General features: G+C 42.2%; 1 protein-coding gene across 1 annotated transcript in view; it reads right to left on the reverse strand.

Annotated features, from left to right (window-relative positions):
• Positions 1-375: 375 nt before the first annotated feature.
• nav2b (neuron navigator 2b) overlaps positions 376-23,985 on the reverse strand; it is a 63,595-nt gene continuing 39,985 nt past the window's right edge. Inside the window, exons 14-39 of the mRNA XM_030788376.1 lie at positions 23,396-23,699; positions 22,348-23,020; positions 21,155-21,541; positions 19,126-19,286; positions 18,438-18,611; positions 16,889-16,941; positions 16,169-16,192; positions 15,874-15,948; positions 13,139-13,222; positions 12,690-12,801; positions 12,281-12,444; positions 10,839-10,847; positions 10,064-10,215; positions 9,641-9,721; positions 8,799-8,952; positions 8,279-8,420; positions 7,954-8,051; positions 7,749-7,844; positions 7,456-7,624; positions 6,057-6,292; positions 5,498-5,652; positions 5,230-5,301; positions 4,757-4,953; positions 3,598-3,716; positions 3,275-3,478; positions 376-2,578 (exon numbers count right to left, since the gene is read on the reverse strand). Coding sequence (XP_030644236.1) covers positions 2,447-2,578; positions 3,275-3,478; positions 3,598-3,716; positions 4,757-4,953; positions 5,230-5,301; positions 5,498-5,652; positions 6,057-6,292; positions 7,456-7,624; positions 7,749-7,844; positions 7,954-8,051; positions 8,279-8,420; positions 8,799-8,952; positions 9,641-9,721; positions 10,064-10,215; positions 10,839-10,847; positions 12,281-12,444; positions 12,690-12,801; positions 13,139-13,222; positions 15,874-15,948; positions 16,169-16,192; positions 16,889-16,941; positions 18,438-18,611; positions 19,126-19,286; positions 21,155-21,541; positions 22,348-23,020; positions 23,396-23,699 — 4,227 coding nt within the window. The 3' untranslated portion in view covers positions 376-2,446. The remainder of the gene's footprint in view (positions 2,579-3,274; positions 3,479-3,597; positions 3,717-4,756; positions 4,954-5,229; positions 5,302-5,497; positions 5,653-6,056; positions 6,293-7,455; positions 7,625-7,748; positions 7,845-7,953; positions 8,052-8,278; positions 8,421-8,798; positions 8,953-9,640; positions 9,722-10,063; positions 10,216-10,838; positions 10,848-12,280; positions 12,445-12,689; positions 12,802-13,138; positions 13,223-15,873; positions 15,949-16,168; positions 16,193-16,888; positions 16,942-18,437; positions 18,612-19,125; positions 19,287-21,154; positions 21,542-22,347; positions 23,021-23,395; positions 23,700-23,985) is intronic.

Raw genomic sequence — 23,985 nt, forward strand, 5'->3', positions numbered from 1 at the left:
CAGAGGATAAAACAGTTTTTTTGTAATGAAATTACTTTTCACCAACTCCCTAAAAAAACCCAGATGCATGACACCCTCGTTTAGACAGTCTGCTGTGTCTCCGAGCAATGGTTTATGTGCATGTCTTCTCCACCTGATTACAAACTGAGGAGAAACAAATCTATATCCAGATAACCTCTGACATTTCCATAAACAGTTGTCAAATTAACTTTAATTTTATTTCATGACAAATAAATTAAAGTCTAGACAGACAGTGATCACATTTATTCTCAGAAGCATCTCAAACCGTTGTTAAAATAAGAGAAAATCCAGAAATATTATGAAACAAAACTGTACAAAGAATATATATTTTCTTAATGTAGTCCCATTAGAAAAAATGTTCATCCAAAATGCAGGTCTATAGTGAAATATTTACAAACATATAATACAACATACACATAACATAGGAATAACAGAAAATTTTGTCATATTTTAGAATGACTTCAAATATGAGAAACTTTTAGGCCAAACGAGGCATTTAAGTAGACAAACAGATGATATATAATCAGTTCGTTTTTGTGCTTCAATCATTTGGAACTAGACTGTTAAAAAAGCTTTTAAGATATGCTAATGAAATACACACCACAAACATTATTCACATATCAAAAGAACTTGCAGCACAAACCTTGGCAGTTTTTCAGAAACACCGCAACTATTTGGCTCGTTCTAAAACAGTTTTGAAAACAAAAACAAAGCAATATTGCATAGCATCTGCCTCTCAAGACCACTCAAGATCGGTAAAAGTATAAAAGAGACATTGTGTGTGTGTGTGTGTGTGTGTATGTGTGTGTGTGTGTGTCCAAAATGGTTTGTCATACATGTATGAGTTTGAAAACAGTTCATCTCACCAGCAAAGAAAGTGCAGTTATTCAGATTAAGCAACACTGGGTATCCCATTTACATTTGATGCAAATGGAAGTTGTGTTAAATCTCCCCAGAGACCTACTAGACACATCAGCTCTCATTTCGAGGTACAAACACCCCCTCTCCCTCTCTTTACTCCCACCACAAACACGCTTGACTGAGTCGGCCTCTACATCTGAAAAAGTGCCTCTAGAAGTAGCGAGTTCACTAATATTCACGACAAGAAATCTGTAGTCTCCTTAAACCAACATTTTAGAAAAACACACACTCTCATGTCGAGCCATGAGGACATCCATATGACATGCAGTTAGGAGAGTCTGTCCCATTACAGTTTGAGTTATGATCATGTCCACCAAAGCAAACCAAACGACATCAGAAGCAGAATATTGCTGTTTTAAGAACAGGAGCACCACTGAGGATTAAAGAAAAATTCTATTTTTTTTCTCTGCAAGCCTGGTTCATTTGTGATGGAAGGAAAAAAATCTGGCTTTGTCTTGATCATTTTTCTGGGTCATCTCACAGAACATTAAAATATGCTAATGGATATAGGAGCAACACTAATGCAAAGACGCTGTAATGTTCGAAAATACGGCATTACAAATATATCTGCATTATGCAAAAGCAAGAATAACAAATATATTACAAAAAAAGTAAGGCATCCTTAATAAACGTCAGCACCAACAAAGATTCACAGGAGAACGAACTGTGCTCCACACGAAATAGGCATTACTTAACATTCAACTAAGTTATCACCTCTTCAAATAACTGAAAACACAAACCTATGAGAGAAACCTGTGCTTTGTCAGTATGGTAGAACATGTTTTCAGTCCAGTGGAAATTCACTTGCTATATTGCTTTAATGACGTAATTTAATGCACTTTATCACTGACAAAACCAGTGTTCAGAGTTCATTTGAACACATTTTCAAGTATTTGTTGTTGTTGTTAGTCGATAGGGAGACCAGGTTCTTGTGTAGAACGCATAACATCATTAGAGTGTTTGTTTGAGCTCACAGATGGGTTTTGAAGATGTTCTCCTCTAAACATAACCATAACAGTCACATCCACAAGATTCATCATGTGAATCTTTGTATCACAGAAAAAAATTTCCAGCCAGCCTCGCTGGTGTTTGCTCATAGACATGGGTAAGAGTACCTGGTTTGCAGAAGGAGATTCATCCATCCTCTGCAGAAAGACTGAGCTAAGCACCAAAGGTAAAACTTATCTGTAGCGCCATCTGCTGTCCACAATAACAGAGTGGAGCGACTTTTTCGAATAAAGCATTCTGCAGGAATGTTGGGGCAACGTGGACAAAAAGTTCAACGGCTTATGACAAAAAGTTCAAAATGATTCACAGAACAATTGTGGTGTGAATTTCTGTTATTAACACTGTTCGAGTGAAAAAAAAAAAAAAACAGCCACCATCTTTGAGTTTGACTATTCTGAAATGTAAGGTTGCCAGCACCCTGTCTGATCCGTCTCAGGGCCAGATGTCTTCTCTGGGTTATTTGTTGCTCTTTTGCTCTCAGACCGGAGACGTGAATTCACAGCGTGGACTCGAGTCCTAGCGAGGAGTCCAGTACGTCGTCATGGTTACTGTTACTGTTAGAGTCACTGTCGTAGCCCTGTGGACCGTTACTGTGGGCTGCCTCCTTCAGCCTCATTAGCATGTTCAACTGTAGAATGACAGCGATGATGAAAAACAAAATCAATAATCTATTAGTGGATCAATAATTACTCACACTCACACTCTTTATGATGTTAAGAGCCAGATTTCGCCTTAACAGCCCAATCACCAACATGAATCTTATGTTCATATAGCTCTTGATTATCAGTTGATTATGATTATAATCAAATAATAATAATCAAAATAAACGTAATTCTTCCTTTACTTCAGTTAAAAGGATTATTATATTAGGATTGTGATTGTGATATGATTATTTATCATACTGATTGTTGTAATAATTATTATAAATGACTACATAACTTAGACAGCTATTCCTATGCAAACCTGTCCCATTTTCTCCCCCAGTAAACTGGCATGCCCAGTCAAGTTAATTAACAGAACAACACATCGGAAAGGTGAAATTTAACATTATAAAGATTACTGCTAAATTAAGTGACATAATTTTAGCATAATTTTAATACAATTTTAAGGTTTAGCGTTACCTGAATAAATATTAAAATAAATTGAATATCAACTGCCAAGCCATGATTAAAGTGTCATAATGACTAAATTCCAGTACTGATGGTCATCTGTACTGTGTATGCATTCACATGAACCTGAGCTGTGCAGGGAACGGATGTGCAGAGAGCACTGCTTTGACCATCCTCTCCAGTAGAGGGAGCTCTTGAGCAGTGTTTGCACTCACCAGTGGATCTTCCTCCGTCTCGCCCTGTGTTGGCTGTTTCCTCTGGCTGTTCTCTGGCGCGAGGGAATAGCCATCGAAGCCAACATCTTCTGGCCGGAGGTGAAGGAGAGGAGGCCAGTTGTGCTGTTGGGGACTGGCTGGCCATGGGTAACTCTCCATAACCCATTTAGCAGGGTCCTCCCAAGCTGCTCTGCGCCCATACAGCTGAGGTAAAGACCGAAAGAGTAAGGTTCAAATCCAGCTCATTATGAATGTATAGTTATGAATGTATGAATGTATAGCTGCACTGCTGATCCCAGACTATTCACAAAAAACCATCTCACCTGTAGGCCCTCCCTGACTGCCTCCAGCATGTAGGGTATGATGGAGTAATTCCACAGGTCAGTGAACCACACTTGGGAACCATCCACGTCCGTGGGGCAGGAGAGGAAGAGGCGGGGCCCTGAGGAGGAAGACAGAGGCCGGGGGCGCGGACGTGAAACTCACATTCTAACGAGTTACGCATTCCAACCAAAGTTCTATAACTTCAACTTTCTCTATAACTTTCTCTACCTTATAAGTACACTACACAGGTGTACAATTACAGACTGTAACCCATCAGTCGCTATGCTCAATCTGTCAGCCACCCTCCACCCTGTTAATCAATGATCACGTTCTGACCACAGGACTGGTGTTGACAGGATATTATTTGGGCGGCAGACCATTCTCAACACAGCAGTGTCACTGACACAGTGGTAGCATGGTTGCGGGTCTCTGACACAGTGGTAGCATGGTTGCGGGTCTCTGACACAGTGGTAGTATGGTTGTGGGTCTCTGACACAGTGGTAGCATGGTTGCGGGTCACTGACACAGTGGTAGCATGGTTGTGGGTCTCTGACACAGTGGTAGCATGGTTGCGAGTCTCTGACACAGTGGTAGCATGGTTGCGAGTCTCTGACACAGTGGTAGCATGGTTGTGAGTCTCTGACACAGTGGTAGCATGGTTGTGAGTCTCTGACACAGTGGTAGTATGGTTGTGAGTCTCTGACACAGTGGTAGCATGGTTGTGGGTCACTGACACAGTGGTAGCATGGTTGCGAGTCTCTGACACAGTGGTAGTATGGTTGTGAGTCTCTGACACAGTGGTAGCATGGTTGCGGGTCTCTGACACAGTGGTAGCATGGTTGTGGGTCTCATGCTGGTATTAATGTATCAGGCTCAGCAGCATTGCCGGGGTTTTTACACATGTCAGTATCACTGGATTGAGAGTGGTTCACCACACAAAAATATCTGTCTAACTGCAGTCCTATGGCCATATAGTGATCATATATCACATCTGCTTGAGGATGGCTAGCATTAACTGTGTGTTCACCAGGTAGGTGTTTCTAACAAAGGCTGATTTGTTTTTAACAAGTGGCTGGTGAGTGTATATCAATATATTCACACTAGTAGTGACAAGCACTTGACTTAGACATTTTAATAAGTGGTTACATTCACGCTTACCGATAGTGACGTCAGAGGAGCTGTGCGTCTCCAGGAAATGGTTGAGGTGGTTCCACACACATGGGATCCACTCCACAATCTTTGCCAGCTCAGCATTACGCACGCGACTGCCCATCTCTGTCTCTATCAGTTTCCTCCGCAGAAACCGACCCAGAAAGCCCTTGACTGGCTCCATGTGATTGGCACATAGCACCCATCTGATTGGCACACATTACATTTCCCATTAAACACAACACAGCACAGTTGAGGCCAGACCACTGAGCCATGTGTCTAACGCCCTCTTGTGGAGGCCGTGAATAAATAAGCCAAAGTTCTTCAATGGTCCTGGTAAGTTCTTTGAAAAATACATCAAAATACACAAGTAGAGCCAAACTCTCCAAACAACAAAAAAAAAAGAAACCCTGACCATCTCCTAAACCTTTTATCACCCCCAAAAAAATCCAAAAATTGAAGCACTTGAAAGAAACTCCCACCTGAAGTTCTGATGAAGCTGCAGGTTTGGAGTGGATGACGTTGCCTGATTCATGGTGCCTATGATGTAGGGACTGCAAAATATACACCACGTGAGAACAGAGAACCATTTAATCATATACACACATGACAAACCAAAACCACAACCATAGTGATTAACATAATTCCACTAAAATCCTCCAAAGTCTCTGAATCCCTCTGGGGTAGGGAGCAGGGTTGGGGTGCAGTGTGTGTGTGTTGTGTGTGTGTGTGTGTGTGTGTGTCGCTCACCAGCGGTGGTGTTTGCAGCTGAGCAGGCCGTTAAAGACGTCGCCCAGGGAGCTGACGTGGTGCATGTTGTCCAGGATGACGACCAGAGGCATGTCCAGTGCCTGACTGCTGCTGTTACACTGGTCGGCCAGGTTGGACAGGTACTGCCGCAGCTCCTGTCAGACACATCACACCGAGTTCAGTCAGAGCATACACAGAATGTTATCGAGTTCTAACGTAATACTGCTTTTCACCAGGGGTCTCCAAACTATGGCCCGCCCCCACCCCGCCTCCCTTTGGTCCGGACCCCTGAGAGAGTGAAGGATGGCAAGCTGGCCCCTTGGTTAAAAAGTTTGAGGACCCCTGGCTTACATGCTTAAACTGGATTTTCCACAGCAACATCAAGTAACTTAACATAGGCAATTACATCTCTTTTAAAAATCTGCTAATTTAAACACTGAACAAAAGCTATATGAAGTACAGGATAGTGCAGCACAAAAAAACATGCAAGACACTTTGATTGAAAGGTTTAATTTCTATGTAGCTACATTCAAATATGGATTAGCGAGAGAGTACGGACCTTGCTTGATTTGTGGTCTACGTTGAAAGTAGCAATGACTCCATCAGTGAGTTCATGTCCCTCCCACTGAACCATGTACTCTGCAAGCCGATTGGCCAGAAAGGTTTTGCCGGTGCCAGAGGGACCAGAGAAGATGATTCGCCGATGCTCCTGGAGCTGAGAGATGTACCGCTGCAGGACGGGCTTTGGAACAAGCGTCTCAAACACGAGACTGTCCAGGCTGTTCTCTGACACACCTGCAGGGGGAGACAGAGAACAGATCCACACAGCAATTCAACAACAGGCATTCAGACTGACTTGAGTTTCTATGCCATTTTTTGTGAATGTCTAAATTTGGAAAAAACAAAACAAAACAAAAAAAAGCCAAGGAACAACAGCAATGAAAAAACAATGAAAAAAAGCCAGACACCCTGATCTTATGAGTGTTATATTGCAGGAGCATAACATAAGACAGAACTTTATTCATCCAGAAGGAAATTCTTGAGCATGTGGTATAAAGAACTGTATACTTGTGCTGATTATATGTTGTATCTATTGCAGCTCTGTGTGTGCAGCAGATGAAAACACACACAAGTTGTTTTTTGGGCAAATAAAATGATATCTGAGCACAGAGAATGGATATTACATACAGAAAATAAAAACTCAAAAGCTTAAGAGTCAAATGGACTAATAGCTTCTTTCTACAGTGCGATTCAAGTAAGTCTCTTTACAAGTCAATATTAATAAAATTCTGAATAGTTATGTGTGCTAGTTAACAATATTTTTGCTATGAACTCCAGTCTACCTCCTGCTGGCTGGAGTTCGATCATTAATCTTAATTTGTGTGTTCTGTGCTAGCACAGCAGCGGTTTGGCTAGCCCACAGAGAAAAGAACAGGAGTGAGAAAACAAAGGTCCCTGTGCATACAGAATCATTTTTGAAGCAGCTGAACGATTCTCTTTGAATGAGAATACTCTCCCAATCAGAGGAGACCACAAACGCGATCTGTGTTTTACGAGCGCTCGGAAGTCATTTTGTTCGCCCATAATTTAAAAGTCGTCCGCAGGATTACTGCTCATATAGTCCTGTTCTACGCCCCCAGTTTTGTTCGTCCAATAACAGTTGAGTCATGCAGACGTGTGGTGTTCCGAGAAAACATGCAGCAGTTTGAGTGCTTAGCCTTCAACTAACACCCATCTCAGTAAATCTAGGTAAAATCCCCTTCTGCTGATATGACACTGCATAAGACCCTCAATATGCCACAATAAGAGATACAGTGGCGCTTGATTCATGTGTGTATAAACGGGCTCAAAATGTGATCACAGAGGACAGGAGTAAAGGAGAACATGAATAAGACGAAGCAGAGACTGAGAAAAAGAGAGAGACGAGACGAGAGACGATTAGTTTACGTCTGCTGTACCTTTAAGGCGGACAGAAATGGTGTCGCTATCTCCCACCAGATAACCACAGGGCAGGAGCTCGGGCGTGTCTACGCCGTTGGTACGATGAATCTCTCCGATACTGTAACCTAAGACGCTGTCAGAATTTAGACCTAGCTGGCTCTCTGGATCCACGTGGATAATATACTCCTACAGAGAAAAAAAAAATCACAAAATTTCATCCTGGTATACCACCGCACTTCCATAAGGACTTGTAACAGGCTGAAATGCTTGGAACTGCAAATATTTAATTTTATTTTACTTTTTTTTTTACCTTAAAGAGACGTCTGACCACCCCGTCTAAAACATCCCACTTGGTTTTTCCACTGACACCAATGCAGCCAATCAGGAACTGACGAGGCCTACACTCCTGTCCAACAAAATGATGTTATTTTAATCAATGACATGTGGAGGTGCTCATTTGTTAACATTCTCTGTTTGTTAAATCAGTGATTCTGTTCACAGCTGAAGAGCCAAACCTCTTTCCACTTCGGATTCTCGTCCAGACTCACAACTATCTTCACGTGTTGTCCCTCTTTCCGTGAGCAGCCATCTCCACTGTCCTCCAACAACATGTCTGAGTGAGAAAACAGAAGTGAATAAATGAAAACAAAAATGCAAAAACATTTACACAAACTTGCAACAGATGTAATCACAGACATCATAAGTTACACATGAAACTCCAAACGCACAAACACTATCTCTCTCTCTCTCTCTCTCTCTCTCTCTCTCTCTCTCACTCACTCACTCACACTCTCTCTCTCTCTCTCTCTCGCTCTCTCTCTCTCTCTCTCTCTCTCTCACCCAGGCTGGTGGACTCAGCTACGCTGAGCGCGGGACCCACAGGTGAGGGGGAAGCTGACGTCTGGGAGGTTGAATTACTGCAGCTGCCGTGACTGTCCATCTTCAGACGGTCGTTTTCCGCTCTCAGTTTCTCAATCTCATTCTGTGAATACACACAGTTCACCTGAAGGCTTTTGACACTCAACACTCCAAAAACATTCCAAAAACGCTGTCACAAAGACTGATTCTACGAGAATGCACTTACCTGAAAACAAGGTTCTATGTAAAGTAAATAAAAACACTGAATGTTTGGACAAAATTCTCAATTATCAGACAATAAATGAATGTGAAAATGACTCTGAAAATTGACCTTGACCTGTGAAAAAACATAGCCATGAAAGTAAATACATTTGATCTGTTTATTGTTTTTTTTTTATCCACATACAGAGCCTGATATCTAATATGATAACTGCATACACCTGGCAGAGATGTGAGACATTTGACATGGGTCTGGGGTTGTGTTTTGAGGAATGGTGCTGACCTGCATGCGATTCATGGACTCACGCAGTTGGTCCAGCTGGTGGGCGGAGCTAAGAGCCTCCAACCTGATGTCCGTCAGTTTCATTTCTTTATCTCTCAGCTCACTCCTCAACTGCATAACCGTCTCTGCCTCACTATCTGTGCACTCCGATATCCTACCACACACACACACACACACACACACACACACACATACAAAAAGCCTGATAAAGCAGATCATTCAAATGACTTCAGCAGCTGCGGACATCAGCGTTACTCCCAAAGTTAGCATTAGCAGGGAGGTAACAACTTTTTCAAGTGAACAACGCTCCACAGCTGTACAGCTGTGTCCTCGTTTCTGCTGGAGGACAGCATATATTTCATATTTCAGACAGATCTGGAATCTAGTGAGTATTGTCCTGCGCACATTTGCATCATCGCTGAATCACAAAACCAAGATGAAGTGACACACAGTGGCAATCTTCAACAGCATTTCAGTTTAATCAGTTATTTATATAAAACAATCATTTAGATCCTGTTGGTCAAAATAGTTTTTATCGAACAAAAATCACAGAGCAAGCTTAACTTCCAATCAAGGAACATTTGCATGCTTCAGAGAATCCTAGCGAGGTATGTTATGGTATGCTGATGCAACAATTTTAGGGAATTACTACCGTGTTATTAGAGTGATAACAATCATCAAGCGACATATCCATCAAAGTGATGAGAAAATCTGAATGATCATCAGGTCAGATGATTACTAGTTCAGACATGACTGAGAGTTGGGATTATAGTAATTGGAGATGCATTGGAGATTAAGGATTATTAAGGATTATTCATACTCTTTCGGCTGAGCTCTATTACCGCATCAGAGAGCCAGTCCTCATAGACCCACTGTTACTGGGCCAGCCATAACCACTGGCAGGCAGGGGAGACAGATGGGGGCTACAGACACACACAGAGGATAACACTTTCCATTCAGATACATGTATTTGCATCCATGTCACACTATCACACTATGTCTGTTGGTCTGACTAATACTTCTGACTTTCTTTCTTTCTATTTTCAATTCACCCTTCTGAAATGTCAGAGTTAAACTAAAGATGGAGATGAAACATGCACCACTTTTGCTGTGCTTTGCTTTGCTTTATATGTAAAATAAGGTCCCCTTTGAGGTTGATAAAAGTCAAAGACTATTACCCATGACTATTGTCCAGGTCAAAGGAGTGGGTGAGAGCTCCCCTTGGTGAGGAGGAGTGGTGGGGTGGGAGGAGGGTTCGTACTTACAATGAGCTGGAGTTCCTCAGGGGGGAGCCGTTGTAAGGGAGTTTGGGTGAGGCTGGCAGCGAGGAGTCCGTCATCTCCTCAATGTCAGAGTGGGAAGAGCCGGACTTGAGTGACTTCTTTTTACCAAACGCCTGCTTGAAGGAACTCCTCAACTGGGCAAGAGTAAACACATGAGAAACAGCGTTACCAACAGGGATGTCCTGCTGCCAATAGAAAGTCTAGAAAGTCTAAAAGTCTGACCCGTTTTATTTTGTTAATTATACTTTGGATTCAGAAGCAATAAAGCAGTCTTTTTATGTATCGTCACAACTTTACCGTTAAATCACAAAAAAAAAATCACTATTTTTTCCCTTTGTAAAAAATAAAATATACAAAATGAGGTACCTGTCTTGGGTTATGTGCAAAGTAAAACCTTGTTCATAACAGACACATGGCTGTGGTTGCTGCCAAAGGAGCTACAATCAATTTTAATATCAGTCTGGTGGAGATTTACATAACATCTATATTTCACATTTTTATTTTGAATACAAAGAGTGATATGATTCATTATGAGTATAATGATATTATGAAAAATGTGTAAGGCTGCAAGCCTTGCAGAAAAAAACCCCACAAATACAAAAAATAAAAAAAAATAAAAATTGAAATCTGAGAGGAAAAATTGATGTGCACAAGCAAAAAGGAGGGAAACATAGAAATAACCATGAACTAACAGATTAACAATCGAGATTAGCCTTTGTTTGGTGGACTGTCAAAGTACTACACTCACTAATCTTACCTCATAAACCTACCCCAAGACATGAGAGCATGGGGAAGAGAATGGAAAAGATTGATTTTTTAAAAAACACTGACCATCCTTAACAGATACCCTGTCATAACGATTTTAACATGCTGTGGAAGATATATTATAATGGAAAAATGTGCTTTGGATTAAGTTTGCATTTACAGTGATAAATCCAGTATAAAAAGGCACAGCCAATAGCTACATTACTGTAGAGAGAGAATCCATATATTCAAACAACGACACACAGTACCCACAAATCACCTTCATGCGAAGGCCTAAATTACAGCTAAGCTAACACAAAAAACATCTACAGCAGCCTGTAATATTTTAGCTGTGACCAAGACAACAACACAACTGCTATGAATCAAAACCAGACCTACTTATTCGACTCGCTCTAAAGCACATTTTTAGATTTGACTACAGAACCACTGACTAAAACCAGGTGTTTCACAATTGACAACAAAAACACAAGACCACACAACTTCATCTTCGCACTACCTGGTACACAGTTGTTTGGTGTAATTAGATGACTATTCCGCCAATAAATAGGAGGTTGTTTAATTCTGTGTTAATTATTCTGTGGTGGAACAGTCATACGATGATCTGTCTCACTCAGAACAGAACAAAACTAAAACATTGACGGAGTAAAATAATATTAGCAAAAGTTAACATACATAGTCATCTTGAACTTTCCCTCCCACACATGCTACAGCCTGGACAAGAAGGGACAAAGGACCAAGTGATTCAGTTAAGTAAAGAAACACCAAGTATTATATATAGTCAAAACAGAAAACAAATATTCAGCACTTTCAGAAATATTATTTATGATCACTAAACGTCTGCCTGAACTGGAGCAACAGAAAACATTGCCACAGATGACAAAACTTGGGGTTTGTTTGGTCAAAAAGCATTTGAATTAGTTAGGTTTGGTCAAGCTTTGTCATACACAGTACAGGAGCTGGATAGATTTCTAAATTCTAAGTTATTCTGTACTACTGCTATAATATAGTCACCTTTCTTCTTGTACAAGAAGACTGAGCAGGGATATGAGAGAGAGAGAGAGAGAGAGAGAGAGAGAGAGAAAGAGAGCATCAGATACCACAGCAGTATTGTGTAACCTGTACAGGTAAGTCGACTGAGATCTTAATCAGTTATCTGCGTAAGTGGCCTGTTTTCCATGACAAAGAGCTATGAGTGTTATGTCATATGTCCCTTTCACTGTCATATTGTAGATCTTGTCAGACAAGCAAATACTGAATGAGTTTGATTGAGGAAAGGCTAAGACAGACCCAGACAGAACAAATAACAGTGACGCAAATGTACAGTGAAGAGAGAGAGAGAGCCTGACATGCAAGGAAAAAGAGAACAGTGTGGAAAGAGTCCGTCTTTGAGAGAAGAAAAGGAGACGAGAAGTTAGAGAAAAGCGTGCCACTCACCCAGCCGTTCTTTTTCTTCTTGTTCTTGTTCTTGGCGTCCAGCTCCAGGTTGCTGCCCACGCTGGAGTGACTGGTGCCGCTGGTGAGACTGGACACGCTGTCTGAGGAGGGCTGTCGGTGAATCCTTAACTCCGGCTGAGGAGAAGCATTACCTGAGCCCGTGTCTGCTAAAAAAGTCAGAGAGAGAGAGAGACAGAGAGATAGAGAGAGTTAAATACATTAGTGAAAAAGTAAAATAAGGTCTAAATACAAAGTCAGAAAAAATAAAATTCACAAAATTTGTATTACAAAATTTCAAGAAATGAAACGGTGCATGTAAGCTCGTTAAGTTCACTATCACTATTAAACTGCATCAATAACTACTGCATTGCCACACCCTTCTATGACAGTTCATGTTTTGATGCCTTACCTTTACAGGTGAGTTCAGGTGTACTGAGCACTCCATTTATAGCAGCCTGTGCTACAGTGTTCTGATTCTTCAACATCTCTATGGTCTTCCTCAGCTCATTCAACTCTGAGTCCTGTAGAGCAGAAGTGGTATGAACATCATCCTGACGTTCAACTCGTCGTAAACAGTTCGTATTAGTCTTTATTAAGTCTCTGAGTTAACGTTTCGTGTCTGTTACTCTCTTGAGAAACGAGACAGGCAGAAATGACATTCAAATGTTTGCTTATATGAGCAAGTCTGGTTTCTCAGCTGCGATCTTTGACCTGTTCTGCATAAGTAAAATTAACACTGTCACTTTATTCTGGAGTCCAACACTTCAGAAATTTACTTTGAGCTCAGTGGAGCGCTGGGGTACTGACATGAACCTTTTAGCACAACCAGACGTTCTGAGATTTGGGATGTGCTCTCACCTTCTGTTCAGCTGACGTGGTGAGACTCTGCAGTCGGATGGTCATGTTGCCGAGGCTCTGTTCAAACGCTGCCACGAGATGAGTCTGGACGTACAAACAGAATTTAACACTCCTTATTTTTTTTGCCTTTTTCAACCCAAGATCTGAGCAAAGACAAAAACGTACTTATGCGCTTTGCATGCTGACTGAAAACAGAAAACTCAGTCAAAGCATACATATTGCCTTTCACGAGTGACTGAAATGGTTGATCGCCTCCTCTGAAAGCTGTTTAATTGTGCAGCGAGGCTGAAAACACAGTGAGGTTATAACACAGCACAGACACACAGCCTGTCGAGTGACAACGTGTTGGCTGTAATGTATCTAAACAGAGCGCCAGGCCAGGTTACACTCTCTGATCACTGCCTGTCTGGGCAAAACCCACAGGTTTTAATGGTAAGGTATGTAAGGGGGGAGTTTGGAGGGTTGTGGCCTATGCAAGCCCCACTCCGGCTCAGGCTGAAATTACAGAGGGGTACCTTCACTCTGGACAAGACTGTGAGGGGCATTGGGAATTTTCCTATGCACTTAATAGATTCAACGTAATGTAAGAAGTGTACTTAGGTACATTAAAAAAAAAGGGAAATAAAAGAAAAAAACATGAAAAAGTCATCATCCAGTAAGTGCCTTGTATGCAAACATATTTCAGAGTGAAATATATAAGTCGATGACATCCCCCCAAACAAACAAAGAAATAAAGAAACAAAAACTCATAAGCTTAGAACGCTTATTCTTTAAATTCAAATTGTGTTCCGCCATCACATCATTTGTATTAAAAAAGCAATATTTAGAAAAGAAATGTTTGGTCAATAACAACTGTGTACATCATAAATGTACTTGCAATATTGACAAAATACGCTGTTCTTTATCTTGCTAAACACTAAGTAATATATCACTCAGTAAGTGAAATTCCTCTGAAATTTTCCTCATGTGTTTCATCACGCAGCTGATGCTAAACGTAGGCGTCTTATCTCTTTCTCCTCTGCGCACAGGGCAAACAAGCACACCGAACCAAAATCGGATAAAAAAACAGGACACGAAAAACAGGAAAACAGAGACGTAGTCAGAAAGCTTTTACCATGTGGATGTCACAAATGACAGTGTATTATATCCACAATAGGCGTTATTCACAGCGCAGACCAATCCCTCCATACCCACTGCATGACAGAACTTAACAGCAAAGATGTAGTCTATAAGAGAATCCCTCCTTCATTCAGAAACATGAGGTATTCCTGCCAGCTGTGCCAGAGTATGACTGGAATAAAAACATTTCCAAATCTTGATCCACTTACTCCTTGACACTAAAAGTATCATTATAGAAATTTTACATCCAAACCATTTCTCTGCTTACAAACAGAGGTATTATATCATAACTGGTTTACTCAAACACTTTCCAGATAACCGCTCAAAATAATAAAAAAAAGAAGACACTATTAAAAAAGATCTTTTAATTTAACTTAAAAAAGCATTTTGTAACCTAACGAATAGCCTGGGGCCAGCCCACCTCTACATGCTCCTGGTGGTAGACACCGCTGTCCTGCTGAGCGGAGCTGTGACTTTTGCTCCGTCTAAGTGGCTGACGTTTGTTTCTCTCTCTGTCCCTCCTCGGGGGGGGATAATGGTTCAGAGGATGCCAGATCATCGGTCCTGTCTGTACCCCCGGACAGCCACTGTCCAGTGCGGACATGTCTGAGAGTCTCCAGCTATCGGCAACGGTTATGACGGACGACGGCAAGCGGAGGAAAACGCGAGGAGAGCCAGTGAGACGAGGAGCAAAAAAACAGAGCCTCTCAGCCTACTGCCCGCCTGGTGTGGCGCCCAGGCATGAGTAAACACACGTTCTCGCTGATAGCATCTGAGGCACACACACACACACACACCAGGGAACAAGAGCCGATAACTGGGAACATGACAGAAGATCTGGACAGTTTCCACAACGAGGCAGACTAGTGTTTGGGCATGTGGTCTGTCAAGATTGCGATAACTTCAAGGAAACACCAACACAACATCTGTGATGAAGCCAAGCATACTGCCCTGTAACGTAAGAAGTGCATGTGTGTGTATGCGTGTGCGTGCGTGTGTGCATACATCTGTATGTGTGTGTGTGTGTGTGTGTGTGTGTGTGTTTGTACATGTAAGAGGCCCTCTCTACAGTTCGGGCATGTGTTTTTATTGTTGAGAGACCAGTGTAAGAGCAGGTACGTGGAGTGTATGTGGGCCTAAGGATATGACATTTCATTAAGCTATGTGGGCTCTTGCTTTGGTTTACATTTGGCCAGCAGATGGACTGTATAATTCCTCATAATTTTTGCTGCTTTCCTCACGGGCAATAACACACTGTCTTGCTCATCCTTCAGAAGGTTACACCACAAAGACAAACGATACAGACTCAGCCAAAAAGTCATGCCACTCCAGCCACTTCAGAACCTCAGACCTTTTTAATGCATGACACCTTCAAACCAGTCACACAATATGCAGAAAAAAATGCAGAGAAACACAGTTTATGATTGCACCACAACTGGTCTTCCCATCAACCTTGACCAAAAAGGATGTCAACATCCACACAAGACAAACAAGAGGATTTGAACGTTATACATAACTAAAAAAAGTCATATTGGTACACATAAAAAAATTCACTACAAGTAGGTAAGCCCTAAGGACGATGTTTGACTTATGTATTTGATTGATGTTACACTCACATTAGCACTCAGCTGTGTGGTGAGAGCAGACACCTTCTCTTGGGAGGCCTCCAGTTCTCTCCGCAGTTTACGGATCTAAACAAACAAAGAATGAAAATGAAGTCATCCACCCAGGCTTAATGCAAACCACAACAACAACAATGGAAAAAACTAGTAACCACAATAAATAAGACGATAAGAAGACAATACAATGACAGCTTATTTCTTATAGGGGGTTTCCACAAATAAAGATCCAAAACATAGCAAGCAACAAAAAGTTCCATGAGTGCAAGGTTGTTATTGAAAATGATCTTACCTCTGACTGAGACTTCTCCTCTGGCTAGAGAAAAGAGGGAAAAGAGAGAAGTGCTTATAGTATGTTGGTTTGGGTTTTTTTTTTTTGGGGGGGGGGGGGGGTGTTTCAGTGTGGAATATCTGCCTGCTAGGCTTAGTAACATGAAAACTGGTGAGATTCCCCCTCTACCCTCCCATTAACAAACTGTATTAAGTTTCTCCCTCAAGACACAGGGAACTGTACAAACATTATGTCAGCTTGTCTACACTTCTGTGAACATAACTGTTTTAATGACTGAAAACCGTAGTGATGCGTTCACGTAAAGGCGCTCGCTAATCTCACAGACAACATTTTGTCAGTTTCATTCAGTGAGTCGAACAAGCCTTTTGTCTTCAAATAAGCAAATCCTTTACCTCAAACCAATACCTTTGTCAGTGATTAGTTGTAGCATTTCCAATACATCAATCATTTTGCATGTCGGAATATACAATTGATGCTCATGTGTGGTCTCTTTCAAAGCTGAGAGCTTGAAAAGTACTAGATTACGTAGAACACGTTTGTTTGTTTTTTTTAATCATTATTATTTATTTATTTTCTTAAATATTAAGCTTGCATCACTAATGTAGCCTCTGACTAAGTTTGCGCACTTTAGCTGTGGTTTTCCAACAGGGACTGATAACAAAAGCAAATGCACCACACCACAGGGCAAACGCCCCACAGCTGTGGCAAAGTGAGACTCACCGTGGAATAGACTGAGGAGTTACTGGACACGAGAGACAAAGACGAGCCATGAACTGAAAGAACAAGAGACAGAGAGAAACAGTAAATTAAGTCAAATGAATCATGGATTAACCTACTAACAACAAATGAGACACCACTGAGACAGTAAGCTGGAGTAAACTGGTATTACAACTAGCTGACATGCGTTAACAATGATACACTCATATCTGTGGTCTGAGCTTTCGTTTGTGTGTAAATGGGTTATTGTTTATTATATTAACACTCGGAAATTTTTATGTGTGCTACTTAAAATTCAGCTGAGGGTGTTATCCCGCGCCCTGAGGTTATCTTTAAAAACATTATTCCGTTTTTACCGCAGCCGTGACTTTCGTAGAAGAGGCGCGAACTTTCTGGCCAGGTGCACAAAAACAATAAACAAAACTATCTATGAAACTATTCTTTATTTTTGTTCCATTGCAACTAATTATAACAGAGGCAATCTGTGGTACTGCAAAAAAAAAAGAAAAGTGAGACATGATCCTTCTTTGCGCTGCCTGAGGACAATAGTGTTGATTCATGTTCTGGGAAAAGCAGCTCAAAGCACAAAGAAGGAGTTTTGAAAAATTCTCGTCTTTACATTCAACAGACTTTGGACTTGTTTTGTGTGAGGTTTTGGTCTGTCTCAAAAAACAAACACACATAACATGGTCAGACTTGCTATTAGCTGAGAGTCTATTTAGTTAATAAGTAAACACAGATAAGCTGAAGGAGAGAAAATCAGTTTGTCAGTACACAAAGACATTTGTGTGTTACTGGATCCTGCTTTAATATGATGTCATTTTCCAGTCTGATACACTTGGCTTGCAAAGAATTTCAGTTTATACTTCCAATTTCAGTTCATACTTCCAATTTCAGTTCATACTTCCAATTTCAGTTTATATTTCCATAACTTCCATAACGATGTGAGCAGTATGGCCTCTTTTGAAGATAATTATGGGTCTCATCTGTGGTGTGGTTAAACCTGAGGGCAGTAGGTGAGCAATATGAGAAAATTTTTGTCAGATCCCTGTTCTTCCTGCAAGCCTCAACATCGACCTCTCGACAAGTAATCTAGTGCTTGCTCTTAGACACGCACAAACCAATAACTTGCGCCGGCCAAGAAAGCTTAATCACAGAGGATTCAGGAATGGCAAGAGAGTGAGAAGAGAGAGGAGAGAAAGACAGAGGGGGGCTGGAACAGCAGAGTTACTCATCAAATCAATCTCCAGCTCGTGTGAGGCAGAGTAACAAAGCTTTTCTTTGTATTTCTACATTTAACAGACTTTAGGACACCTAGTGCAGACAGACAACGTCAATAACACACATGCAGTAAAAGCTTTTCATTTAAATGATTCATAAAAAAAAATGTTCTGGGAATATGTAGAAAACTTTATTTAATATAAAACTGAGCTTCATCAAAATCAAACAAAAACTGAGCGACTCATCTTATTTTGTTATTCTTACACAAAAATGTACGTGTTACGAATGCAAGTGTTTCATACTGACTGGGATTATGTAGCTGACAGCTCACCTTCCTCCAGGCCGTCTCGGAACGATCCGGAGCTGCTCATAGCTCGACTCTTTTCATCTAGAGGCATGCTGGGGTTCCGCAAACGGGGGTCGCTGTACGAGTCACAAGGGCCGTCTTGACTGGTCAGGCCATTGGCACTGCGCAGGTTCATCTGCGCAGCTGTGGAAGGAGTGGCTACAAGGTCACAGGTGACATCAAAGAGGTCAAGGGTAACCAAACATGGCTTATCACAGCAACGTGTCATCTCAGTCAAGAGCAGACAGTGAGGCCTAGAATACAGTGAGAACTACAGAGGATACACAGCGGCTTTCTATCAGGTCTCCATCATTTCTACTATAAATACTGTTATAACTACACTCTTACCATCATCTGTTCTGCAAAAGCTATCATCCCATGGCTATTTCTGCTATAACTACAACCATTAATACAAAAGCTAAAAGTTAGCAGACATAATACTATAAACTGACCAACCTGGCCACACTACATATAAATCTGTCTGGCAGTGCTAGTGTAATGACTACACAAATATTTAATGTGTAATTTATATATAATCTAATCTGCGAGGAGTCATTTCAGTTCTGCCATGTTATGGCACATACATAGCAAAACAGTGCATAGACAAAAGAAATATCATAAGTATTCCAAGCAATATTGATGTGTGCTTGAATCTGGATGGATAAAAACGTACTGAGGGTGTTGAAGTTGAATCGTTGTCCAGTGGGGGGGCTCAGACTGGATGCGGGAGAGAAGGGTGAGCTGCCTGCCGACTCCTGGAGGCCACCCGCAGAGTGAGAGCGTAGCCAATCCCTGGCCTCCTCCTGAACGCGCGTCTGAGGCAGGTGGGCATACCTGAGCAGGTTAAACAATGACACATGACAAAGGCACAAAGAACAGGTGTGTGAGAATCACACACACACACACACAGTCTGGCCACACATGCAAAAACACCGATACACAAATACTCAGACACAGCAAAAGCACACATTACACAGAAACATGAACCAGCATCAGTAAAGGCAAGGGGGAACAAACCAGTCTATGGAATGTAATCTCGACAATGCAATTACACTCATAAGGACCAGACCAAGGCTGGTGACCAGTATTGTACAGTGGTATTATACTGTGGTTCTTAAATCAGAGCACACTGAAACCACAGATGTTTCCTTTCATACTGTGCTGATGGTTTTGGCCATTTGTCTTAACCCAGTCAGTCCACCAAAATACAAATGATCCCTTAAGTTTTTTACTTATTTGGATGCATTCAAACTCAGCAAATTCGGAGAATTTTTCCCCCAAGGGTCAAAAATGCTTGATTTTAGTGACCAAAAAATGTACTTTGTTGAATAATGTTTTACACAAATTACAATACTGTGAAAACATGAATATGCCTGGTATTGAAATTGCACACAATCCTGTGTCAGCCCACGGCAGACATTTTTCAACCATACTTCTCAATTTCACTCCACTAAAAAATGCATTTGTTTCAAGAACCCTTTCATAGCATTGGCATCGATACAAATAATGTGAATCTTGGTCTTAAGGTTGAGTAAACATGAAATTATTCATCCATGAACCAGAAGTACCACATCAGTGATGGTCACAAGTGACAGTGACAAGTGACGGTCATTCCTACTTGTTCATTTATCTCCACTTGCTCTTTTACGCTGTGGCCTACAGGACAGACCAGTGTTTACTTTAAGCTTTATTTTCAACCACAACGTGTCCTCTGAATGTTGGAGACAAATGTCAAATTTTGTTAAAATAAAACAGACAACAAAAACACAGCAGTCAGGACAAGGGACAATCCGCTTAAGGCTCTATACAAACCCGGGCTACAAAAACACAGGTCACAACAAGACAGAAGCACATTTAAAGTTAAATGTGTTGTGCAACACAGTTAAATGATTCAGAGCTATAATCATCCCAAACAATCTGTAATTGTTAAGTCATGATTTCTGATTGACTATTGTAGTTGTCAAAGATGCCAGCAGGGGGCAACATGCCAGCAGACTGACTGCAGGGATTGCATCTACAGATATTTCACACAATATGACACACGCAAGCAGCCTTATCAGAGGGAAGCACAGGATGTCTAACTTTATACAAACACTTTTACCTGTCCTGTCTTCGTGGCAAAGTGTTGCGGTTGAATTTGGGGCTAGCAGTGGGGGAAGAGAGAGGGCTACAGGGTTAATCACGGTAGGGAAAGGGAGAGAGGGAGAGAGGGAGAGAGGGAGAGAGAGGAAAAGAGACCGAGAGATCATCAGTTAAGATGAAACTTCCACCCTACAAAAGCCATCACTGTCACAATACATGAAAAACACCTCAGTGATCACACGAACATAAGGAGGGGAGTAAAACATAACAGGTATCAGATAAGCAGATAGAAAAAGAGGGATAGGGGGCTCTTCAGTTGCCCTTATCAGAATCAAACAAAGCCACTCCTGAGTGCCTCTGGACATAGTCAAAATAACATTAATTGTCAGGCCTACCACAGCGCAAAACTTTAAACATCATATTTATCTACCTTTTTTTCCCCCAACATGAGCACATTCAACTAGTACTCACCCAAAGTAAATTCATATCAACATAGATATACCCAACTTGTTTGAAAGAAACAATCAAATTGCAAATGCAAATAACTTTAAATCTTTTTTTTCTATGGAACATTTCACTGAATTACTTCATTTCCTCTGTCTCTGCTCAGTATCTCTTACCTGTCAGAGAGTCCTGTGCGGATGCTGCCTGCTCGATTAAGGCTGACAGCCTGCGGTTCATCCTTGACCAGTGGCACGTCTACAGACTCTGAGCTGGTGAGGACAGAGGTCTGGGAAGGGTAGGCTGCCACAGCATCTCTGTTACCCCACGGCGACAAGGCCGCGCTGGGATTGGACGTTAAAGATGGTGGGGTCTGCTCTGTGCCGGCTTCAGCCGGCGCAGCCAGGCGCTCGCTATAGGGAGGTCTGGTGCCCACTGAGAGAATCTCCAGAGTATTGCCCTGCTGACCGGCAGCTGCGTGAGGGTTAGAGATGACAGTGGAATTCTTCATGTTCTCCACAGTGGTGACGGGCGCTTGTTTGTTGCTGGACTTTCCACCAAAAAGTCTGCAAAGAAGACAGGAAGTGAAAAGACAGAAAAAGAGGGCTTGGTTGACTTTGATGTTTAAAAAGAGGATAACTAATCATTTTCTCCCACAAGCTGACAGTTACTGGAAACTTAATTTTAGATCAGAGCAATGATGAATAATGCATACGAACAAAAGTTATGCTCCTATATTTGTGCTGGCCTCTTACCATAATACTAATCTCTCACAAAAGACTGAATGAAGGGTTGGTTAATCTTCACCACATAACGAGATACGATAAGACCGACTGTTCAATGGAAAAGCAAAGAGGGCCTTGATTTTTTTTTTTCATTACTTCAGGAACTGACTAGTCAGATAATATCAGCATATCTCTAGTGCAGCTAAACTAACAGAAGTCGAGTAATCAGTGAAAGCCAGTGCAAATACTGGTTCCGGGGTCTGTACCCACTCAAAACTGCTTGAAAGTGACAGTGCTGGACTCATGTGCAACTGAACAGCTCTGGGGAATAGACCCTGACAGAATATATTGATAATAGGGGCCCTTAAACTCTCAAACCCCCAGTGACTGTTTTAAACAGACTTGGGCACAGGCCTGATAAACACAAAGCTATATAAACATGCTCTAACTCCACTGAAGAACCCTACAGAGAATAGCAGAGCGAGAAATTTCTGGGAATGCTCCTTTGTGACTATAACATTCCAGAATTTTCCACAGATGTCATTTTAACTATATATACTCATATCATACAACTGGTCCAAGTTGTGTAGAGTTGTCCTGCTGATAAAGGGGAAAGATGTGAGTGTTTTGTATGGGTTAAGGTGTACCTGCGCAAGGTGGGTGATGTCATTGTCCCTCCTGTCTGTCTCCCTGTGTGGGATTGGTCTGGAACCCCAGTCTGACTAGTGCCATTTGCTTTAGATGCCTGAACAGACGACAGGTTTTCCGTATCTGAGCAGACGCCTTTTTCCCGGTCCGTCTGGTTGGCAGTTGGGGCATGGACACCGGCTGTGGGCTTGACCGAAGCACGACTCTTGGGGCCGGGCAAAGTGGCTGTGCCCTTGGAGACAAGGCCTATGTCCAGCCCTGAGCCAGAAGTGCGACCGGTACAACGGGAACTGATCATGCTGCCACTGCTCCGGCTGGGCCTTGGCAAACTACGGTACTGTAGCATGGTGCGAGCATTTGAAGGTATATACCCATCATCCACGCTGCTTTGCCGGGCCAGTAACCGGCTCCCCGAAAAGCCCGCGGACTTAGGTATCCGCCCCAGTGTGGCAGAGCCACTAGTAAGAACAGCACCGCTGACGGTGATCATTGCCGTGCTGCCCGGGGGCTTCTTAAAACCAAAGGTGTTCGTTGGGGTCCGAGGCATGGAGCTGGAATGAGGTTTTTTACCCTCATCAACACATGTTTGGCGCTCAGAGGGGGAGCAATGGAGCCCATTTGGGCGTGGAGAGAGCCGGCCTTTCTCAGACACCTTGGCGTCATCAGTTTTACCTGCAGGTTGACATCAACAACAATACACGAACCATTAACCATAAAGCAAGCTGAACTCGCACACCGCGACTGAATACAGTAGCTGGGGTTGTGTTAGGGCATGTCAGGACTCAAAACGGCCTGACACCTCAGAAAAGATAGTGTATCTGTAGAACGCACCTTTTATCTTTAGCTTGCATTAGAGACAGTACCCTGGGCTGCAGCACCCGGCAATCTGATCTCTGATCTAAGATGATAACAACTCTCTGTGGCTGGCTCCTACTGCATCATCACATGCCACGTACAGCTGGTGTTAAGCCCCAGACAGCCACTTAACACTTCAAAGAGTGAGAGAGCAACTGTTGGCTCCATCGGCTGAGACAAAAGGATCCATACCTGTACCAGTCGTCTTGAGGGAGCTGCAGCTTGCCAGAGGTGGCGCCTTTGCTCGAGGGGTGGTTATGCCCACCTGGGCGGTCATACCCCTTCTCCAGGAGCCTGTTTGTGATATGGAGGGGGTCTTGCGCCCGGGTGAGCCTCGGTCCGACTCCTCCAAGATGTCCATGGGATGGCGGGACCACTTGGTGCCAGTTTCCATTTTGACGCCGCTGTCCGAGCCTCTGTCTGGCAGCTTAGCCACGTCACCGGACCACGAGGAATCGTGCTGCACAGCCGAGTGCTTCTCAGCGTCAGTCTGGGGCTGAGACAGGCAACGACAATTTTTTTGAGAGTTCGCTCGTGGATAAATCAGCTGACTGAAATAGCTTAAATGATTCTCCTCCCTACAATCCCTGCAAAGGTGGTCTGGGAACACCTCTTCCCATTCACCATTTTTCATACATGAAGAAAAAAAAACAGTGAAATCCCACTGCCAATAACAAACCTAGCTTTCCTTAACTTACTTAAATCCCCCTATTCTCCTCTATATTCACACTGACCTACATTCAGCCACAATAGGCTAATTATTAAACATTGCTTAGAGCATT

This window comes from Chanos chanos, chromosome 1, assembly GCF_902362185.1.
Source record: "Chanos chanos chromosome 1, fChaCha1.1, whole genome shotgun sequence".
Classification (NCBI taxonomy): domain Eukaryota; kingdom Metazoa; phylum Chordata; class Actinopteri; order Gonorynchiformes; family Chanidae; genus Chanos; species Chanos chanos.